This window comes from Poromitra crassiceps (assembly GCF_964638095.1).
Source record: "Poromitra crassiceps genome assembly, chromosome: 19".
Lineage (NCBI taxonomy): Eukaryota > Metazoa > Chordata > Actinopteri > Beryciformes > Melamphaidae > Poromitra > Poromitra crassiceps.
The window spans coordinates 28334184-28355296 of record NC_139646.1 but is presented as its reverse complement, the minus strand read 5'-3'; the positions used below and the strand labels follow the sequence as shown (position 1 = coordinate 28355296).

Genomic DNA, 21113 nt, shown 5'->3' with positions numbered 1-21113 from the left:
GTGAGCAGCAGGTGCAAAACAATCATTCAATAAACAAGCATGAGATGGCAGATGGCAGCATATAGAATCAAAAGGTTATGTGTGAGATCTTACTTCATTATATTAAACGTTACAATTGCAAACCGTATAACAGTTATTTAGGCCTACTTAGCCTATTGCACAGGCATATGAACGCGTATTTTTTCTTGTCATTCTAAATTTCATCACCTTGTTTCCTCTGATTAATATTTAAATTACAATAATACATAAAATACATGTATTCATATTCTCAAATACACTACTGCCGCATGCGCTGGGACGCGTCATCAGTGATGTTATCTGGGGTCGTAAGGTGTTTCGGGTCTGTCAACATCATACACCCTCGCCCAGTAGACCCAGCCGAGGCCAATTAAGACCCCGACTCGCATCCCAGAAGCCGCTCACGGATCAGCCTTACTACCGTAAATTCCGGACTATAAGCCGCGGCTTTTTTCCCGTTTTTTGGCCCCTGCGGCTTATATAACGGTGCGTCTTATCTATGGATTTTTTCAGAAAAAAAAAAAAAAAAAAAAAAAAATCTCTCTTTTTTAGCACTCTTTCTAACTATAAATCCACTTCTGTTTTAATTTCCTCTCTTGCCCTCTTTTCACCACACCGCGGACACTGTGTGCACTGTAAAAATAAACAACGGTGGTGTTGTGTTATGTTGTTTTGTTGAAATGTTACGGTAATACGGTAAATGGGAGCTTCCTCAAACAGCCATCTCTTTCCCGACAATCCCCTCTGTGCGTGACCACTTACATATGGTAATTACGGTAAGCAAACGGCCACAAGCCCATCAACTCCCTCCCCCGACTACCAGGAGAAAATCACAAACTTCGGCGAATTCACACAAAGGAAGATCAAGGAATATTCCATCGAACCGGAGCAGATCATAAATATGGATGAAGTGCCTTTGACGTTCGACCTGCCACTCACTCGGACTGTTAACAAGAAGCGCCCTGGAGGATTCTTTCACCAAAAAAAAGCTTTGCTCGTTCTCGACAGCATGAGAACGAGCAGTAGATGATCATGAGGTGGTTTTTCAGACGTGTCGATATAGCAGTTTATCGCAAAAGTGTAATGGAAACACATTTTTCGCATTTGCACGTCATGTGACCCATATTATCCCTTGGAAAAGGAGCGGAAAATAAGTTTGGTAAGTAAGGTTCGATAGCCGTGTCAAAACCTCCGCAGCAAGTGGAAAACTTTGAAGCAACGCTACCTAGCAGAAAGACGAGTGTTGTGCAAAAGCGTAGCCGGGCAAATTAGATAATGTTTAATGGCAGAAATCGGTCCATGGTGACAGCAGGCTGCCTGTGTGCGCGCATTTGGCACAGCGGCGAGATGAGAGGATGAAAAGCACACACTGGTGCGGTGGTGCTGTCTGAAGTGAATACAGTGACTGTGAGTAGGCTAATACATTGCACACGTTTCAGGTGCAATTATAGAACCAAATCAGCCTTTTCCCCCCTCCATCTCTAAATCGGACCAGTTGTAGGCTATTAGGCTACCTTTTTTCCTCTGCCTGTCGCGCTGACTGCATTCACGCAGCCAGCAACATTTTGCGACTCATTTTCTTTTGAATTGATAATCAGGCTCGTTTATATGCATTGTAACTTCATGTTGGGATTTCCATTGACCATTGGTTGGATTTGAGCATGCAGGGGACGGGATATGGGGCAGATCCCCGTGCGTAATCACTGTGGCAGCTGCTGCAACGGGGAATCACTCAAACGCAACTTCAATGGAAACGCCTACAAGTCGCAATTGTACATTGTCGAAGTTGTAGAAATATCGCAATTCTTTTGCGAAAAACTGTAATGGAAACACAGCTATAGATGAAGAGGAGTTCGTTGGTTTTGAGTGACAATGAAGGAGAGAGGAGAGTGGTTGACGAAGCCACCCTGAACCTGTTCGTTTCCGACACTGAAGATGAGGACTTTGGTGGTTTCAGTACGCAGGAAGAAGAGGAAGACGAGCATTAGTGACTTGACTTCTCTGGTTACAGGTTTGCTGCACATATAGCCTATTGTTGTGTGATTTTGTCTGGGGATTAGTGACCTGACTTGTTTTGTTTTGTTGAAATGTTAATAAGGGGCCCTTTACACGAGGACAGTTTCTGTAAGAAACGACACAATAGCGTTTCCTTCACACCTTTTCCTTCACACCTTCTCGGGCTTCTCCCCCGTTTACATGAGCGCTGTCGAATTTTTAAAACGCTGTAATGTACATGCCAGGTCGCTAGGTGGCAGTGTGATGGTCAACGGGGCATTGCTCGTCGCTCCAAAACTTGGAGTGCCGGGTCAGCCTATAAATACTTCCGCAACTTCCTTTCAAAACATTTCTCTCACAGCAGCGGTAAACATTGAACAGAATGGCGAAAGCTAAAAGCAAGTCCGACTACTTTGTTTGGACGGAGGAAGAGGTCGAGTTGTTGCTACGCACAAGTCGGGCCTACAAAACCACCAAAGAGCATGAGGGTGTAGATTGGGAGACCGTGCAGACGAAGTATGCAGACATTTTGTCAGAGTTCATCAACCTATATCCTGCACGAGATGAGGAAGGCACCAGCTTCCCCCACGACAAAGCCGAGATTTCCAAACATCAGGTGGCGTCAAAACTTAAGGCGATCCGGGGGAAATTCAGACAGGCTGTAGCCGCACAACGACGGAGCGGTTACGGCCGAGTTGTGTACATTTTCTTCGAGCTGTGCAAAGATATCTGGGGTGGGTCGCCAGCCACTACCAGCATTGAGCATGGCATCGAGTCAGAGCAGCTGATGGAAGAGACTTCTTCCACTTCAACTGACCAGGGAGCAAGCCCAACTGACCAGGGAGCAAGCCCTGAAACCGAAGAAGCTGACGAGGTCGAGGCGGCCAACATTGGGACCAGAAGGGACCTTATTCAGGTAGATTTGGCTCATTATTCCTCCCGTTAGGCATTGCGTTCCTATGTGCCCACCAGTAGCAGGGGACAAAGGGGGTAACGTTATGCCACAAGCTAGGCCCCACAGCCTACATGAACACAACACAAGTTGTGTTCATCACTCGTAGTCTAAATAATTATGTGGTTACATTGACTCAAGGCTACAAATGAATAGAAATACTGTTCTGTACTTCATGATTAGCTGTCCATGGTTTTCTGTATTGCTTTTGTGTAACACTTTGTGTGTGGGACATAAATCACCCTATAAAATGTAGCCTATCTACTCTGGTTTGTTTATGTTTGAGTTGTTGCCTCTTAACGATAAATGAAAATGTTTATACTAGTTTCTTTCTGGAAGCTAATATTTCCATTGCCACATTTATAACAAACAAATGAATTAATGTACATATTTTCCCTCTGCTCTTTTCAAGACACGGCTCCAGAACCACCGAGTGGACAGGCTGAAGCGAAAACTTCGCACCGACCCGCTGCAGGCTGACCTCGACCTGAAGAAGAAGATGATGGAGATAATGGAGGAGTCTAGAAGGGACAGCAAGGAGCGGCAGGAGAGGCTAGACCTCGTCATGACGGGGCTACTTGGGACATCACAACAGATGAGCAGTGACTTCCACATGCTGGTGAGGCACATGATGGTGCAGCAGCCATATGGACATGCACAGATGCAGCAGCCCCTTGTCCCAGCACCCAGATTCATGAGCACACCGCATCAACCTCCGCCTACCCCATATGGACCCACACCACCTACACATGACTCTTACACACCCGCCCGTCCAGCGCCGTACTCGTACAGACGTGCACTGCTTCGGGAAGAGCCAGAAGATGTTTAGGCTTCCGTTTGGTTTTCTGTTTGAGTTTACATTTGATTGCTGTGTTTTGTTTCCTTTTTTTTGATTGGTTTTTACATTTATAGCTTTTTTTGTTGTGTGACATTAGCTCACGTGTCACTCAGTGTTATTTTATGTGCACATTCAAACTGACACTTGCTGCTATGCTATTTTACACACATTTGCACATTTTTGAGCTGTTTTTTATTTTATTTTTTGTGATAGTTGAATTGATTGTGAAGTGATTATTGTTGCAATAAAAACACATGGCAACAAGTAGTTGCAGTTCAACAGATTTGTCTGAGTACACTCAAATGTAGGGTCCATATAGTTATGGAAAATTATACCTCATGCCTTACACAAAAATCATAGTGGTTTTAATATGACATGGAATAGCTAGATATTCTTTAATGAACACACAGCCAGGCTGGTAGAATTTGTTTCCAGTACAGTTCATACATGAGCCAGGTACTACATTCAGGGGGGTGAACTAGTCACCGCTGTACTGCTTTGTTACGCTTTGTATTGAATGAGTAGTCGAGTACCCATTTCTGAAGGAATGCAAGCCTTTCTGCATGTGAACACACGACACTTATGGTTTACAGCTGTAGGCTATAAGCTGCTAGAATATCTATTGCCATGGAAATGACAAAATGGTGGCCAATCAGATGTACAAAGGCCAGCAATATGGACAAGCCCATCTGATTTGCACCTGCATGCATTCCATTGCATTGTTAGTCTCAGACGTGGGGGGTGCTACGTCTGACCACTGCAGGCACTTTGTGTATATTGTGTTTCTATAGGCTATTTTATGGCTGTGTCATTGGTTTGCTGTAGGCATATTTTGGTTGTTTTTTAGATTTAATTCTTCCCCCTGTAGCATCTAATTTCCCCCCGGGATCACTAAAGTGATTCTCTGCTTCTGATTATGAACGCACAAAAAGGTGTGGACCGAAGCAGCTCAGCAGGCAGTTAGAATATCAAAATACAAAAATGAGCTACTTGGAGTTTACAAGTGAATAGATTTTAATCCACCTGTGTGGACCGTAGACATATATATACATATATAGGAAATGTGGACTAGCGTGCGTGTCTTCAAGTTTTGTTTACACCCAAAACCATTACCACAGAGTGGACAAATGCATTTTTTCTCACCTAGGCTGTGTGGACTACCATGTGTGACTTCAAGTGTGCATGCAGTGTATGTCAAATATCCACCCAAGGCAGAACCCATGTCACAATAAAGCAGTTGAGTATGTACAGTGTAGCCTGCCAATCTGCTCACATATTGCACTGGTTAAATAATTCCTCATCCATACTCGATGACCTCATTGGCAGGGGCAATATTGGCAGTATGTCTCTGGACAAATCACATTAACAATCCAAACAGAATCACATAAGATTTATTACATTCTGTAGTCGCAGAATAATGTCACATTTGCTCACATACATTTACTACATTACATAGTACATTGGTCCCGCGGAGCCCCACAGCCAAAGTACCATTGAAGCGACAGTAAACAGTGTGTATTGTGACTCTTGAAAAAAAGGTAACAAAAAAAGAAAAAAATATATATACATAGCTAGCCCTATATAGCTAAAGTACCATCTGAGTGACAGTGGACAGTCTGTAAACATTGTGACTCTTGCAAAAACGGTTGAAAAAAAAAAATATATATATATCTAGCCCTATACAGTTGCAGAGCGTAGTGTCCACCCCTTCCTCATACTGGTTAAAAACAAATGGGCTTCAAGATATTCTTCAGTTTGACCATAAGAAAAAGAAATGTTTATCAAGAACAATCAACCCAACAGTCTAAAAAAAAAAAAAAAAAGTATCACACACTATAGTCAACATTAACAATATGCACCAAACCCATTGAACAAGCTTGGTTATTGTTACTGTGGCAGGGATCAGGGATCGAGGTACTTTGTGAGTATTCTCCTCACTCTCTTTCCGCGGGCCTCATTACAGTCAGTGGCATAGCAGTTGCTCTGTGTGGGAGGCTGGACATCATGGTCAGTTTGGACGGCTCCTCGCTCTGCACAGGTGTCCACAGTCTCCTTACACATCTCACAGTAGTTGTGCAGGACAAAGCAAGCATAGATCACATTGGGCAGGTCACGCATGTTTATGTCCATAGGTCTCCTCAAGGCTCCAAACCTGCCCTTGAGCCGCCCAAAAGAACACTCAATTACCATGCGGGCCCTACACAGAGACAGTCCAAAGTACTGTTCAGATGGGGTCGAGCCACCATTGGAGTACTCTTTCATAAGGTACGGCAGTAGTGGGTAGGCAGGGTCACCCAGAAGAAAAATGGGTATGGCCTCCTCGTCGTCCACGATCTGCTTTTCCAGAGCAGGGATCTTCCCAGTCTTGAAACAGGTGTTCACCCTGGAATTGGCAAACACGCGTGCATCGTGCACACTCCCAGGCCACTGTATGCAGACAGACATGAATCTGTATTGATAATCACATACAGCCTGGACATTCAGGGAATATCTGCCCTTCCTATTGATGTAGTCAGTGGAGCTGACAGATGGCTGTTTGATTTCAATGTGGGTCCCATCTACCGCTCCCAAGCATTGTGGCATTCCATGCTCACGTTGAAATCCAGCAACTAGCTCCTCAGCCTCAGGCACAGTATAAGGCAGCTTGATGTATTTTGGGCCCAGGTACTTAGTTATTGCTTTGCACGTTTCCCTAACTATGACTGAAACAGTCGGTCGTGACAAGCCAAAGGAATTAGCAGCTTTGCTTAGTCTTCCCTCATCATTTAAATAGTACAATGTGCAAGCTACCTTTTTCATGACTGGAACCGGCGCTCTCATATTAGTAGTTACACCCTCGATGTAAGGGCGCAGTTCCTCGCTCAGGGCAACAAGAGCGGCTCTGGACATTCGGAAGCTCTGTTTCCATGCTTCCTCGAGGGCCACGCCATTCACAAAGTTGTCCCACCAACTGCTTGACCTACCGGGGTTTGTCCAAAAGCGTCTTTCGGTTACCCTCCGCTGACGTAGTGGTGGAGCGTCGTACAGTATTTGCATACTACGCATATAATCCATTCCGTGTACCTCCTCAGAATACTCTTCGATAAGGCGTAGAGCTGCCAGTATTATCTGGATCTGCACCCGCAACATCAACGAGAGCACAACCATAAGATCCATGTCTGCTTCTCTTCGTGTTGTTTCCGGACTGATGTTGTTGTTCTGTAACTCGCGCACGGCTATGACGTAATCGCGTGTGTCGCGTGTGCAGGCACGTCAGAGTTCCTGAAATGTGCCGTCTTCAAGCGATTACATGGAGCGCTCAGCGGGAAGCGTCACCAAGAATTCCACTCTGGAGGGTGGTTTCAAAATGTGTCGTTTCCTAAGCGCGAATTTGCCGTCGCCGTCTTAACGGGAGGCACAAACGATAAAATAATTCCCCGTTTCCATAGGAAACCGTCCTCGTGTAAAGTGCCCCTAAATGGGAGCTTCCCCAAACAGCCATCGCTTTCCCGACATTCCTCTCTGTGCACGAACCCTTTCATATGGTAATTAAACATCAAAACACCCGCGGCTTATAGACCGGTGCGGCTTATAGAAGAAAAAAATAGTCAATTTTGGTCCCGCGGCTTATACACCGGTGCGTCTTATAGTCCGGAATTTACGGTACTCTGTCTGCAACGTTGCCCGCGGGAGGGGTAAGCGAGAACGCCCAATCCGCTGCAATAGAGCTAGTGCTATGCCGCAGTATTGGCCCTTCGGTGCATGGAGGATCTAGGCTCTGTGGGTTACTCCCGGCCGTGCTCCTCCTTCGTCTCACCAGACCCTCCCGTGGCAAAGGCAATCCAGAGGCTGAGAGGATGCCTCAAGGACGCCTCAAGAGGGCCTGTGCGCTGCACGTCATTTACCTGCGTCGAGCACCTCGCTCTAGCCTGAAGGACCCCAGGCCGCGCCGATCTTTGCGCAGATGTCATTCTTGTGTTACAATGATCTGAATTAGTTCCCTGTAAATAACCCTGTTTTATATCAGCCTTGATCAATTATCTGTCTATAGTCTACATACGTGCACTGCCAAGAGTAGCGGCAGGCAGCGTTATAAACCATAGATGGCTATATTAAAAACATAAACACACTGGCGTCTTTCATGCAGGCTAGCAAGCGTAACTGCTGTCTGTCTGACTGTCTGACCACAGACTGTAGAAAGAGATGTAATGCAGGATAGCCAAGCGAATGTGTTTGGATAGAAGTTTGACGCTAGGCCAATCAGAGGCAGAGAGGGGCGGGTTATGCCTTCGCATAGCCATCGCCATCATCCGAAAAAAAATATCGCTTCCAGGAGACTGTGACCGGAGCTGCGTGCATGCGCACATAATGACGTTGCTGCGGTGGGTGCGTTTGGAAACACTAAACTCTAGAGCACACAAGTAGGAGATTCCCAGAGGAAAATGGGGTGTTTTGGTGAAATTCATAAGCGGGACCATATTAACCTGTTACATCATCATGGATTAATTCCTCATCAACACCTAGCATTAATTAATACCGTAATTCATGTGTTAATTACCACCATCGACATCCAGCTATCCAGCTAAAATTGCCCCAATATTTTGATAATTTCATTTTCATCCAATTCATTTCATTTCCATCTCTAACACACACTCAGCACCTGCAAGCTGGTTGCCAGAAGACAACGATGAAGAACACACTCACACAAACATCTCTGTTTACACTACGCTTTAGCAACTTTATGCACTAATTTTTTTTTTTTTTTAATGCCCCCAAAATGTTGTAAATGCCCCGAGTTTTTAGACGGTGGGGGCAAAAGTTGCCCCCAAAATATTTTTTAAATTTCCTACACTGCCCTCATGATACGTCAACACCTGCCTTCAGAGGAAGGAATAAGAATCACATTTTTATTCATTTCTTTCAGAGCAAAGGAATGCAACTTCAGCAGCTTGATAACAATTGTAGACATCTATCGCTACATTACAAGTTTCACATGTGCTCCTACGTGGTTTTCTAGCTAGACCACACCTTTTATTCCTAGCCGGTAAACTCTAGTGTGCCAGTCTTTGGCAGGTGAGCCTAAATTAATTTCTGCTCTTAAATGTACAAGTATGCCCCTCAAGACTACAAATGTTGTCTCCTTCAGGTACACATGCCAGTCACCCAAGGAGCAGCAGTGCTTTATGACAGGGAGTTCCTGCTGGGCTTCCAGTTCATCCCTGCCAGCCTGAGCAAGCCTCAGGGTCTGCCAGCCATCTGGGGAGTCGTATTAGACAAGGTAAAGACACGTTACAGCCATTCAGACACGAGACATATGCCCTTTTATGAATGAAGACCTGTTTAAACCTGTACACATAGTTAGGGGTAAAGAACTAGAATGGTTCTACTGTATTGGCAATGTGGGTAGTATACTGTACATTTCTTTCTTTTCATATTTGTTGCTTAAATCTCTATATGTAGATCTTAAACTTTTTTAAGAGTATAGTTATTCTGATAGTATACTTGTGTATTAGCTAGCTCTCTTTCTCTTGCTGCACTTGTCTTTAGAGATAAGATGTTATTTGAATCCTGTATATTTGCACCATGTTACTTTTCCCTATCAGGACACAAGGCCTGTAGCTTCTGGCAGGGGGGCTAACAATGTCAATCAGTCTTGTGACTGCAATTGTCATGCATTTACATTTTGCTAAACCACAGTGACATCACTGGTCCACACTAACTCAAATTAGTAACTCATTAACTCAAATCAACTCTCAATAACTGTCAAACTAGATGAATGACTTCAAAACCGTTTACAGTTTGAGAGTTGATTTGAGTTAATGAGTTATTAATTTGTTAGTGTAGTGACCAGTGATGTCACTGGTCCACACTTTAACACTCAACTGTCAAATTAAATGACAGACTTCAAAACAGTTTACAGTTTTCTGATATACTACTGATGTTCTAATGATACAAAGCTGGTTGAAAATGGGCAGAGTGTTCCTTTAAATGTTTTTGGCTGAAATGTCTCATCGTCTCACCCCTTCCTCCCATCCCTCCTTCTAGCCTCTAGGCATGATCGGTGTCGGCGGGCCACGCCGTTTCCAACAGGACCAGAGGGAAGAGCCTCAACCGAGGAAGATCATCACCATTATGTCGCTTAACGACAACGTGCAGCTAAACAAGGCCGAGAAGGCTTGGAAGCCCTCGGCCAAAAAGCCAGCCCGCACTCGCGGAGCAGAGGAGCCAGAGGAGAGCGAGCTTGCCAAGACCCAGGACCTGTTCAAGCGTCTGCGCAGCATCCTCAACAAGCTGACCCCGCAGATGTTTCAACAGCTGATGAAGCAGGTCCAAGAGCTGGCCATTGACACAGAGGAGAAGTTGAAAGGAGTCATAGACCTCATCTTTGAGAAGGCCATCTCCGAGCCAAACTTCTCAGTGGTCTATGCAAACATGTGCAGCTGCCTTATGACGGTATGTATATGCATGCTTCTACCTGCCATGCGCCAGTCTTTAATTTGTGCCACGTCTCTGAGCCACTGACTTATTAAGTGATGAGATGAAGGAACTGAGAGCCACCCCTTCTCCCTTATACGTCCTCAACCAAGTTAACCAACTGTGTACCCTAACTGTCCCTTTACTCTGCTCTCCTCAGCTAAAAGTTCCCACCACAGATGAGCCGGGAGTCACTGTGAATTTCCGCCACCTGCTACTCAAACGCTGCAGGAAGGTGTTTGAGAAGAACGAAGATGACGAGGAGATCTTTGAGAAGAAGCAGAAAGAGCTGGATGCTGCCTCAGGGGTATGCGCTTGCCTCAGAATATATTGAAGGGGGAGGGTCGAGTCGAGTTGATGGTCAAACCTTGAAGTGTGGTGGGAGGGATTTGAAGGTGACCGTGTGTTGGGAGGAAGAATTTGCGCCATTACATCAAGATCCAATTTGGTTCAATTTCCTGATGTTTAGTGTTAAATATCTGTGGGGATAAATTCACCAGAAATGTAATGTAAGCCAACCTTAAACCCTGTCCCTCTCCCTTCCCTGACCTCTGACCTCTCTGTCTCTGCAGGACGAGACCAAGCAGCTCAGAGAGGAGCTGGAGGAGTCTAAGGAGAAGGCGAGGAGGCGTTCCCTCGGCAACATCAAGCTCATCGCTGAGCTGTTCAAACTCAAAAAGTTGACCGAGGGAATCATGCACTCCTGCATCGGAAAGCTGCTCAAGGACCATGACGAGGAGTCCCTGGAGTGCCTCTGCAAACTGCTGTCCACCATCGGCAAGGACCTGGACTTGGAGACGGCCAAGGTACAACAACACACACATACTGTAGAGGAGATCTTGACAAATAGTTAGGTCTAGTGGTGGAATGGGCACGTTCAGTATGGTTTACATTAGGGCTGCACAATTAATCGTATTTTCATCGTCATCGCAATAAACACATCGCAAAGACTGCCTGAAACGCAATGAATAACAAAAGTGCTTTTATTTACATGCGTCATGCATTCCCACTCAGCATCTGATCATTTTGTCTTGTGTTGTAAATTCAGCGTACACCGTCCCCTTGCAACAGTGCGCTCCGCCCCTCTGCCAAAGCCCAAACACGCTGTGTGTAGTTTCAGCTAGAGTCAGTGTGTATTTCATTTCTTTATTCAGTGGGCATAGGCTATGTTTGGGGTCTTTGTTAACATTATTAAAGCAGAAAGACATAGGAAATGTATAGCTAATATGCATACTTTAATATTTGTTTATTTATCGCAAGTCATATCGTAATCGGTATATTGAACAATGTTATCGCACATCGCAGATTTTCCTCATATCGTGCAGGACTAGTTTACATTGTTTGGGCTTGCAAATTGAACACAATGAAACGTACGCTCACCAAAGCGTCTTGGTTTGTCTTTAGGCTCAGATGGACCAGTACTTCAACCAGATGGAGAGGATCATCAAGGAGAGGAAAATCTCCTCCAGGATCCGCTTCATGCTGCAGGACGTGGTGGACATTCGACGGGTAGGCTTGAGTTCAACCCTAGCTTACTCTACCAGTCTTCTGAAAAGAAGTCCATGTTTTTGCTAACTTACCAGTGAGGTCTAGTGACATAAGAATGAATTGGGGTGTCTTGGTCTCTTGTGCTGCTTCATTGCGTCTCCTCACAGCGATGTTGGCTGGCCAGCAACAGTTGTTTGCAGTTAAAGGACATGTGGTTGTATTAAAATGGCCGTAGTCAATTGACCACAGCCATTAGTGTCGAGGGCAATGCACCTTATTTGTAACAAATGCATGTGAGAATACTATGAATCCATTTCACACTTTGTCACTCACCAAACACTCTCCTGTTTACCAACGCTTGTTGGTAATTGGAATCTCTCTGGTCGCCCTCATACTCACCACACCATAGTGGGGGTTATTAGCCGATGTTGCCCTTTTATTACAACTTTTCACAAAACAATATTTTCTCATAAATCATGGCATACTATAGGCAGTTTAGGTCAGCTCTAGAACCTGACAATAATTATTTGGAACATTAAGCCAGACCAGACTATTTTGAGATATTTTCATGATTCACAATATGCATTTTTCATTCTTCTAATTAAAAAAAAACGTCCTAATGCATTCTAAGGTGAAGCTACAAGTTACTGTCATTTAAAACCCAAATAACATTACAGTACTCAATTTACAGCCTTCAAAGAAAGTGTATTGAAACAACAACAACACATTAGATGCAAGTGAAAGAAAGACTTGAGGAAAAGCGTCAGGATCGGGGAAAGTAGCATTTCAGACTTGTTTTAGGTAAGCGAGTACTGCCAAGCTCTCATGAATACCTACCCTGTACTCACCATCTCTCTCCAACCCCAGTGCAACTGGGTGCCCAGGCGAGGTGAGGCGGGCCCCAAGACCATCGACCAGATCCACAAAGACGCCGAGCTGGACGAGCACAGGGAGCAGATGAAGGTCCGGCATGTTCTCCTCTCCAAGAAGGAGTCAGCCGGAGGCCCTGGTGGCCGGAAGGGCTGGAACATGGTGCCCATCTCCACCGAGAGCCGACCCTTTGACACCAGCTGCCTCAGCAAGATCACCCAGGTAGGGGGATGGACTCACTTACTCGCTAGCCCCGAACCAGACCAGCTCAAACCCATTCTCTGACATTGTATTCACTGTGCATCTATCCCACAGACCTCAAACACTGGATGTATGGCTTGTAGCCTCTATATGCCAAGAACCACATGTATGAGTTAATAGTGTTGTGCCTCACAAATTAAAGTGACTATATCATTATGTATTAATTAATAGTTATGTGCCTCAAGAAGTAAAGTGACGACATACTTATGTATGTACTACAGGATTAATTAATAGTTATGTGTGCCTCAGAAAGTAAAGTCACGACATACTTATGTATGTACCACAGGATTAATTCAAATCTTGTCTCCTTCAGGCAACGCCCGTCGCCCAGGCAGCCCCCGTGCCCATCACCCAGGCAGCAGCGCCCATCCAGGCTGTATATAACAGGGAGTTCCTGCTGGCCTTCCAGTTCATCCCTGCCAGCCTGAACAAGCCTCAGGGTCTGCCAGCCATCCGGGAAGTCGTATTAGACAAGGTAAAGACACGTTACAGCCATTCAGACACGAGACATATGCCCTTTTATGAATGAAGACCTGTTTAAACCTGTACACATAGTTAGGGGTAAAGAACTAGAATGGTTCTACTGTATTGGCAATGTGGGTAGTATACTGTACATTTCTTTCTTTTCGTATTTGTTGCTTAAATCTCTATATGTAGATCTTAAACTTTTTTAAGAGTATAGTTATTCTGATAGTATACTTGTGTATTAGCTAGCTCTCTTTCTCTTGCTGCACTTGTCTTTAGAGATAAGATGTTATTTGAATCCTGTATATTTGCACCATGTTACTTTTTCCCTATCAGGACACAAGGCCTGTAGCTTCTGGCAGGGGGACTAACAATGTCAATCAGTCTTGTGACTGCAATTGTCATGCATTTACATTTTCACGACATAATAATATCTTCACAAATCAAATGTACAAGTATGCCCCTCAAGAGATACAAATCTTGTCTCCTTCAGGCAACGCCCGTCGCCCAGGCCCCCGTGCCTGTCACTCTGGACGTCAAGGCGGAGACACCTCCTCCCACAGAGACAGTTGCCGCTGCCCCGGAGACGGTGCCCTCCCCCGCCCCTCCCACAGCAGAAAAGGAGAGGGAGGAGCCATCCCCCGCCCCTCCCACAGCAGAAAAGGAGAGGGAGGAGCCATCCCCCGCCCCTCCCACAGCAGAAAAGGAGAGGGAGGAGCCATCCCCCACCCCTCTCACAGCAGAAAAGGAGAGGGAGGAGCCATCCCCCGCCCCTCTCACAGCAGAAAAGGAGAGGGAGGAGCCATCCCCCGCCCCTCCCACAGCAGAAAAGGAGAGGGAGGAGCCATCCCCCGCCCCTCCCACAGCAGAAAAGGAGAGGGAGGAGCCATCCCCCGCCCCTCCCACAGCAGAAAAGGAGAGGGAGGAGCCATCCCCCACCCCTCCCACAGCAGAAAAGGAGAGGGAGGAGCCATCCCCCGCCCCTCCCACAGCAGAAAAGGAGAGGGAGGAGCCATCCCCCGCCCCTCCCACAGCAGAAAAGGAGAGGGAGGAGCTATCCCCCGCCCCTCCCACAGCAGAAAAGGAGAGGGAGGAGCCATCCCCCGCCCCTCCCACAGCAGAAAAGGAGAGGGAGGAGCCATCCCCCGCCCCTCCCACAGCAGAAAAGGAGAGGGAGGAGCCATCCCCCGCCCCTCCCACAGCAGAAAAGGAGAGGGAGGAGCCATCCCCCGCCCCTCCCACAGCAGAAAAGGAGAGGGAGGAGCCATCCCCCGCCCCTCTCACAGCAGAAAAGGAGAGGGAGGAGCCATCCCCTGCCCCTCCCACAGCAGAAAAGGAGAGGGAGGAGTCATCCCCCGCCCCTCCCACAGCAGAAAAGGAGAGGGAGGAGCCATCCCCCGCCCCTCCCACAGCAGAAAAGGAGAGGGAGGAGCCATCCCCTCCCCCCACAGCCACCCCCGCCGCTGAAGAATCTACTCTGCAAGGTCAGTGGATCTGTCTCATAAATAACAATACGCTTATTTTATAACATGCTTTCCAAGACACATCCAAATGTGAGCAATGAATGAATCAGTCATGGAGTTTTGTGGTACTATTGCTATTCCATTCATCTAAGGCTGATTGATTACTTTGCAGACTCACTTTGCAATCTCTTGGTCTTGAGTGAGGATTTTTAAAAGGGAAAGCCCCCCCCCCCCCCCCCCCACCAAGAAAAAGACCAAATTTAATAGAGGGTATGCACACCCACTGGAACACGCCCCCTCATTCGGGAACGAGTGTCAAAATGAGTGTCAAATTCCTCCCTGAGCAGCAGGTGTCAGTTATCTAGGCTGATTACTGCATTCAAGCTCAGTCTTGCTGTGACTCAGTGGGCGTGACCCCACAGTGACTTCTGCCTCTGTGACATCACGTGCATACCCTCTATCCACCTTATTTTTGGCGGCCATTTTGCCTTACGTTAACTATGGGTTCTATTTCCGGTGTAACCAATTTAGATAACCCCCCAGCCCCCGAAAAAAAAAACGTCTATGAGGATTTTACCCTTTTACAGCAGAGCCATTCTGCTCTACAGCCGTGTCGTTCGGGTGCTGGGATAACGTAATGCATTGTGGGTAGTCGGCTACTAACTGTGGCTAATTTAGCGGCTAGCTAGCTATGTTACATGGCAGTAAAACGCCACCAAATTGATTTAACTTTTAACCATTTCGAGTAACACACATTTCGAGTTTCCATACGGACCTCCAGCGTTGGTTAGTTGTTTATAACGTGACTATATTTATAACTTTTATAACGGACTCCAGCTTCCGGTTTATAATTCGGGTCTGCAGCCAGAGTATAACAAAGGAAATGGCAAGCGGCAACAATGAGTCACGTTAAACCGGACCTTGTACCCACGATTCTTTTTTACAGTGGGGCATTCAAAAATAAGGTGGATAGGCTTTGTTTCTTCGTCGTCGTCAGTTTTTGTCTTTCTGTCGTTTTGCACCACAGACAAACAGGCAAACTGAACTCACACACGTTTCTCTCCCTCTCCTGTTTCAGAAATCTGGGCAGCTCGGAGGTTGATGTGTCGCAGGTTCGCCACCTACCAGAGGCGCACCCGCGACATCTACAGCCTGCGACCAGTCAACGTGGACGTCAAGGCGGACACTGAGGTATGCTTTTGCTTAATCGGTACTGGCTTTGACCTGGTGACTGGAGGTCACTGGAAGAACATGGTTCTCTATCTGTTATGATTTTTTTCTTATATATAGCCTGAGACCCACATCTTATATAGCCTCAGACCAACATAACATTGTCACTGATGACATCAGCGATCAATGTCACTCCTCCTCGTACCTCTTCTCCTCCCAGGGGGATCTTCAACCTCCGCTGCTGCAGCCAGAATTGGCATTAATCTGGCATTCATGTTTACAGTCAACAACATCAAACAGACGAAACCAGCTGGCTCCCGTCCGTGTGATCGTTGCGTACTGAACTGTACTGCACGCGACTGCAGGGGAAATCAAAACAAAGCACACACAAAAACGCTCTATGCGCTGTGTTTTGTGTGCGATGGAAGCACTCTCGACATGATTTCCAAAGTGTTCACACACGTTTGGTGTGCACGCCGCCTAAGAAAGTCCGGCTCCATCATCACCGATGACATCATCACTGAACTATAGCATCAGCCTTCGGGCATTCAGCATTAGGGCAATTAATCTGCCCTAATTATAAAATCTGGCTCCGTCAGGTCACCCGCACGGGTGCTCTTTACACACCCTGAAGGTTTCAGCCCCGATCGCACGTAAAATGGCATACTGTAGCTCTCAGCCGAACACAGAACTTGAAACAGAGCCCACACATACTCCATTTTGTATATAGATGCTCTTCAGAGAAATGGTAACTGCAAACGCAGAGTTGTATCAAACCTTCTGGTGGAGTGTTGATGTCAGTGTAAGTCAGTCTAAGGCAAGCCAATAGAATAGTTTCTGATCCCTCCCATGTCCCATATCCCAGTCTTCACTGTTTGACTCTGAAGAAGACGCTGCTCGCGTCGAAACGTTAGTTTTTGTATTCAATTTGTTCCCGAGTCTTTACCCTAACAGACCTCGAAACATTAGGCTTTATGCTACTTGCTGCCTGCATTATTCAGACATTTTTTCTCAATCTGTCAACTGAAGTCCTAAAATGAAAATGAGGTGATTAATTTGAATTCCATTTCCCCCCTCTTCATCAGCTCTTCATCAGCCCAGTGGTGTCCCGTTCCCCGCCAACTCCCCTCATGGTCAAGAGACTAAGGGACGTCATGCAGAGGAGCACCCGCGACATCTACAGCCTGCGACATGTGCCACCAGTCAACGTGGACGTCAAGGCGGACACTGAGGTATGCTTTTGCTTAATCGGTACTGGCTTTGACCTGGTGACTGGAGGTCACTGGAAGAACATGATTCTCTATCTGTTATGATTTTTTTCTTATATATAGCCTGAGACCCACATCTTATATAGCCTCAGACCAACATAACATTGTCACTGATGACATCAGCGATCAATGTCACTCCTCCTCATACCTCTTCTCCTCCCAGGGGGATCTTCAACCTCCGCTGCTGCAGCCAGAATTGGCATTAATCTGGCATTCATGTTTACAGTCAACAACATCAAACAGACGAAACCAGCTGGCTCCCGTCCGTGTGATCGTTGCGTACTGAACTGTACTGCACGCGACTGCAGGGGAAATCAAAACAAAGCACACACAAAAACGCTCTATGCGCTGTGTTTTGTGTGCGATGGAAGCACTCTCGACATGATTTCCAAAGTGTTCACACACGTTTGGTGTGCACGCCGCCTAAGAAAGTCCGGCTCCATCATCACTGATGACATCATCACTGAACTATAGCATCAGCCTTCGGGCATTCAGCATTAGGGCAATTAATCTGCCCTAATTATAAAATCTGGCTCCGTCAGGTCACCCGCACGGGTGCTCTTTACACACCCTGAAGGTTTCAGCCCCGATCGCACGTAAAACGGCATACTGTAGCTCTCAGCCGAACACAGAACTTGAAACAGCCCACACATACTCCATTTTGTATATAGATGCTCTTCAGAGAAATGGTAACTGCAAACGCAGAGTTGTATCAAACCTTCTGGTGGAGTGTTGATGTCAGTGTAAGTCAGTCTAAGGCAAGCCAATAGAATAGTTTCTGATCCCTCCCATGTCCCATATCCCAGTCTTCACTGTTTGACTCTGAAGAAGACGCTGCTCGCGTCGAAACGTTAGTTTTTGTATTCAATTTGTTCCCGAGTCTTTACCCTAACAGACCTCGAAACATTAGGCTTTATGCTACTTGCTGCCTGCATTATTCAGACATTTTTTCTCAATCTGTCAACTGAAGTCCTAAAATGAAAATGAGGTGATTAATTTGAATTCCATTTCCCCCCTCTTCATCAGCTCTTCATCAGCCCAGTGGTGTCCCGTTCCCCGCCAACTCCCCTCATGGTGAAGAGACTAAGGGACGTCATGCAGAGGAGCATACGTCCTTCCACTATTGTTTATCCATTTTTTCCCCCACCCCTAATGTATATGTGTGTCTAATGTATATGTGTGTCTAATGTACCGGTATATGTGTGTCTAATGTATATGTGTGTCTAATGTATATGTGTGTCTAATGTACCGGTATATGTGTGTCTAATGTATATGTGTGTCTAATGTATATGTGTGTCTAATGTACCGGTATATGTGTGTCTAATGTATATGTGTGTCTAATGTACCGGTATATGTTTGTCTAATGTATATGTGTGTCTAATGTATATGTTTGTCTAATGCAGGGGTGGGCAATTATTTTTCATGGGGGGCCACATGAGAAACCCAGATTGTTGCTGGGGGCCGAACAAATGTCATGCCGTAACCCAGGAACTTTGATGATAGAGAGGACCACAAAAAAATGTCCTCGCTACCAGAGTGCCAGATTTTGCTGAGCGTTGGGGGCCGAACGCCGCCGGCGCAAATTTTTTGGGGGCATTTGAAGTCAGTTTTAGAGGAATAACTCATTTTAAATGAACAGTTGTGATGTCATTATTCAGTCTTAAACACCAATATTTTATCCTTTTCTCACTCACTCCTATGTCATTAACTTTTTTGACCACCTGCCAATATGGCTGCTATATTTTAAAGTTACCAGCCAATTAGCATGTCCACAAGCCAAAATGTTTTTCTTTAAATAAACCAGAATATGAGTGTGTTAATTTAAGCATAAGTATCAGTAAGTGGCCCGGGATGATCAAAGCCTGTGTTGAGGGTCACACGAACAAAAATGCACTCTTGAAGCTAAATAAATCCAAAACCAACAAGTTAATTATTTCCATTTTTACTTCAATGTAGAACAGTCATTTCTTACACATGAGATTACTTTTAGCCTTTTAGTCATAAAGATTATTGAAAGATATTCCATACCAGACTGAAATGTTATAACAGAAGTGGAGTATTGGCCAGAATGACATGAACATTTGGACACTTATTCAGCAGGTACCTTGCATGTTGCATTCAGGTGCACTGTAAAAAAAAAAGCGCGGGCCGCCTTTTGCCCAGGTCTGGTCTAATGTATATGTATGTAATGTATATGTATGTATTTTAATATTGTGTTTTGTTAGTGTGCAAATAAAATGCATTCTTATTACTGTTATTACTATCCTCATCAATAACATAGCTGTGACATTTGAACATGGTACTTGAAACACATGGTAGTTGAAACACAAGAGTGTGTGTAGAATTTAGCAGAAGATGGAACATAATGGTATTATGTCCGTAGCTATCAAATCCACAATCCTGTCATGCCTTGCAATCTACATTCCCATATACACATAGCAACCATTTAGAATATGAGACAGGGATTCAGTGACTGGATTAGGATCATGGTGCAGACATTGAGGGGGTGTCATTGGTGTCATTTATGCTGGGCTCTCTAGGGACATGGACCCATCGCTTTTTGAAATGGCCGATTTTGTCCCCATCACTTTTTCAAAGCATAATTTGAGTTGATTTTTTTTTCTAAAAAAATAGCTTGCACCAATAAATGTTTTATTGTCAATTTGTTTTTAACGATACACAAAACAAACAAGCTCAGTCACAGGGAAAAATAAATAAATAATACACATACATATTATCGATGCTCAATATTGCAACATGGTGCCACCAGCTCCACAAGGTGCTTATGTGCTTGTAAGGGACATTGTGCGTGGGAACACACGCAAGGGGTCTATGAGAAACCAGCCATGCAATCACCCATTGCCCCTAACCTCATCAAGGTAGGCTAGAAACAGATCCCAAATAGAGTGAGTTGGTCCTCGGGAACCTACGTTTCTCCATCCGTATGACAGAGGTCATGTCCGTCAACCACAGTTGAAAAGAAGGTGAAGAGGGGGATTTCCATTCCTGCAGAATGAGTTTTTTGGCAACAGTTGTCCCCTGCATAAGAGACTGTTGCACAGCCGCAGGGAAGTTCAGAGAGGACTTGGAGCAGCCAAAGATGGCGAGTTCTACACCAATAAATGTTAACTAACAAATGACAACACTTTGAGAAAAGGTTTATTTTCCACAATGAGAAAAGTCAGTCTGTGTCTTTACAGCTCTGCCTTCTGATTGGAGGAAGTCAGACTGTCTTTATAGCTCTGCCTTCTGATTGGAGGTCAGACTGTCTTTACAGCTCTGCCTTCTGATTGGAGGAAGTCAGTCTGTATTTTTACAGCTCTGCCTTCTGATTCTCATTGGTTTCAATGCAGCATAGCAGCCATGTTTTTAACAGTTTGCTGAGCCACACGCTGAAAGTTCATATTTATTAACAGCATCATCTGCGACCTAATGCTCTTCGCTCTACTCTTCTCTGATCTTCTCTTCTCTCCACTCTCCTCTCTTCTCTTGACCTGCTGAATGCTGCTAGATTAAAATGATGTGGATTCAGATGTTGAGAATTGTGAGAAAACAGCTTTATCTGCTGGCCAGAGTCGAATATTGCTGAATATAACTGCAGCATCACTGAACTCTACTGCATATCACTGTTTGAAACAGAGTTGTGATGCAGCAGTTTCATTTTGGAGACAAAGCGCGTTATTTAACATGGAGTGTTTCATGATGTTTCTGATCTGAATCATTTTACCCTTTCAACACTTGAAATTTGAATTTGAATGAAAAGAGAATTACAATGAGTTTAGTGAGATTTTCTTTCTTTTTTACAAGATGACAATAATATTAATATTGCTATTGGATTAAAAACAACAAATGTTGCTATGTTGCTTTAAATT

At 45.3% G+C, this 21113-nt stretch overlaps 1 protein-coding gene across 1 annotated transcript; it reads left to right on the top strand.

Annotated features, from left to right (window-relative positions):
* Positions 1–8934: 8934 nt before the first annotated feature.
* Positions 8935–15905, top strand: LOC310794018 (eukaryotic translation initiation factor 4 gamma 1-like; the record flags this gene model as incomplete). Its single annotated transcript, XM_083655886.1, has 9 exons — positions 8935–9060; positions 9828–10235; positions 10417–10563; positions 10829–11062; positions 11661–11765; positions 12612–12836; positions 13189–13350; positions 13834–13929; positions 15882–15905. 9 exons carry the CDS (start codon positions 8935–8937, stop codon positions 15903–15905), a joined length of 1527 nt encoding a protein of 508 aa, XP_083512012.1.
* Between the last annotated feature and the right edge of the window lie 5208 nt (positions 15906–21113).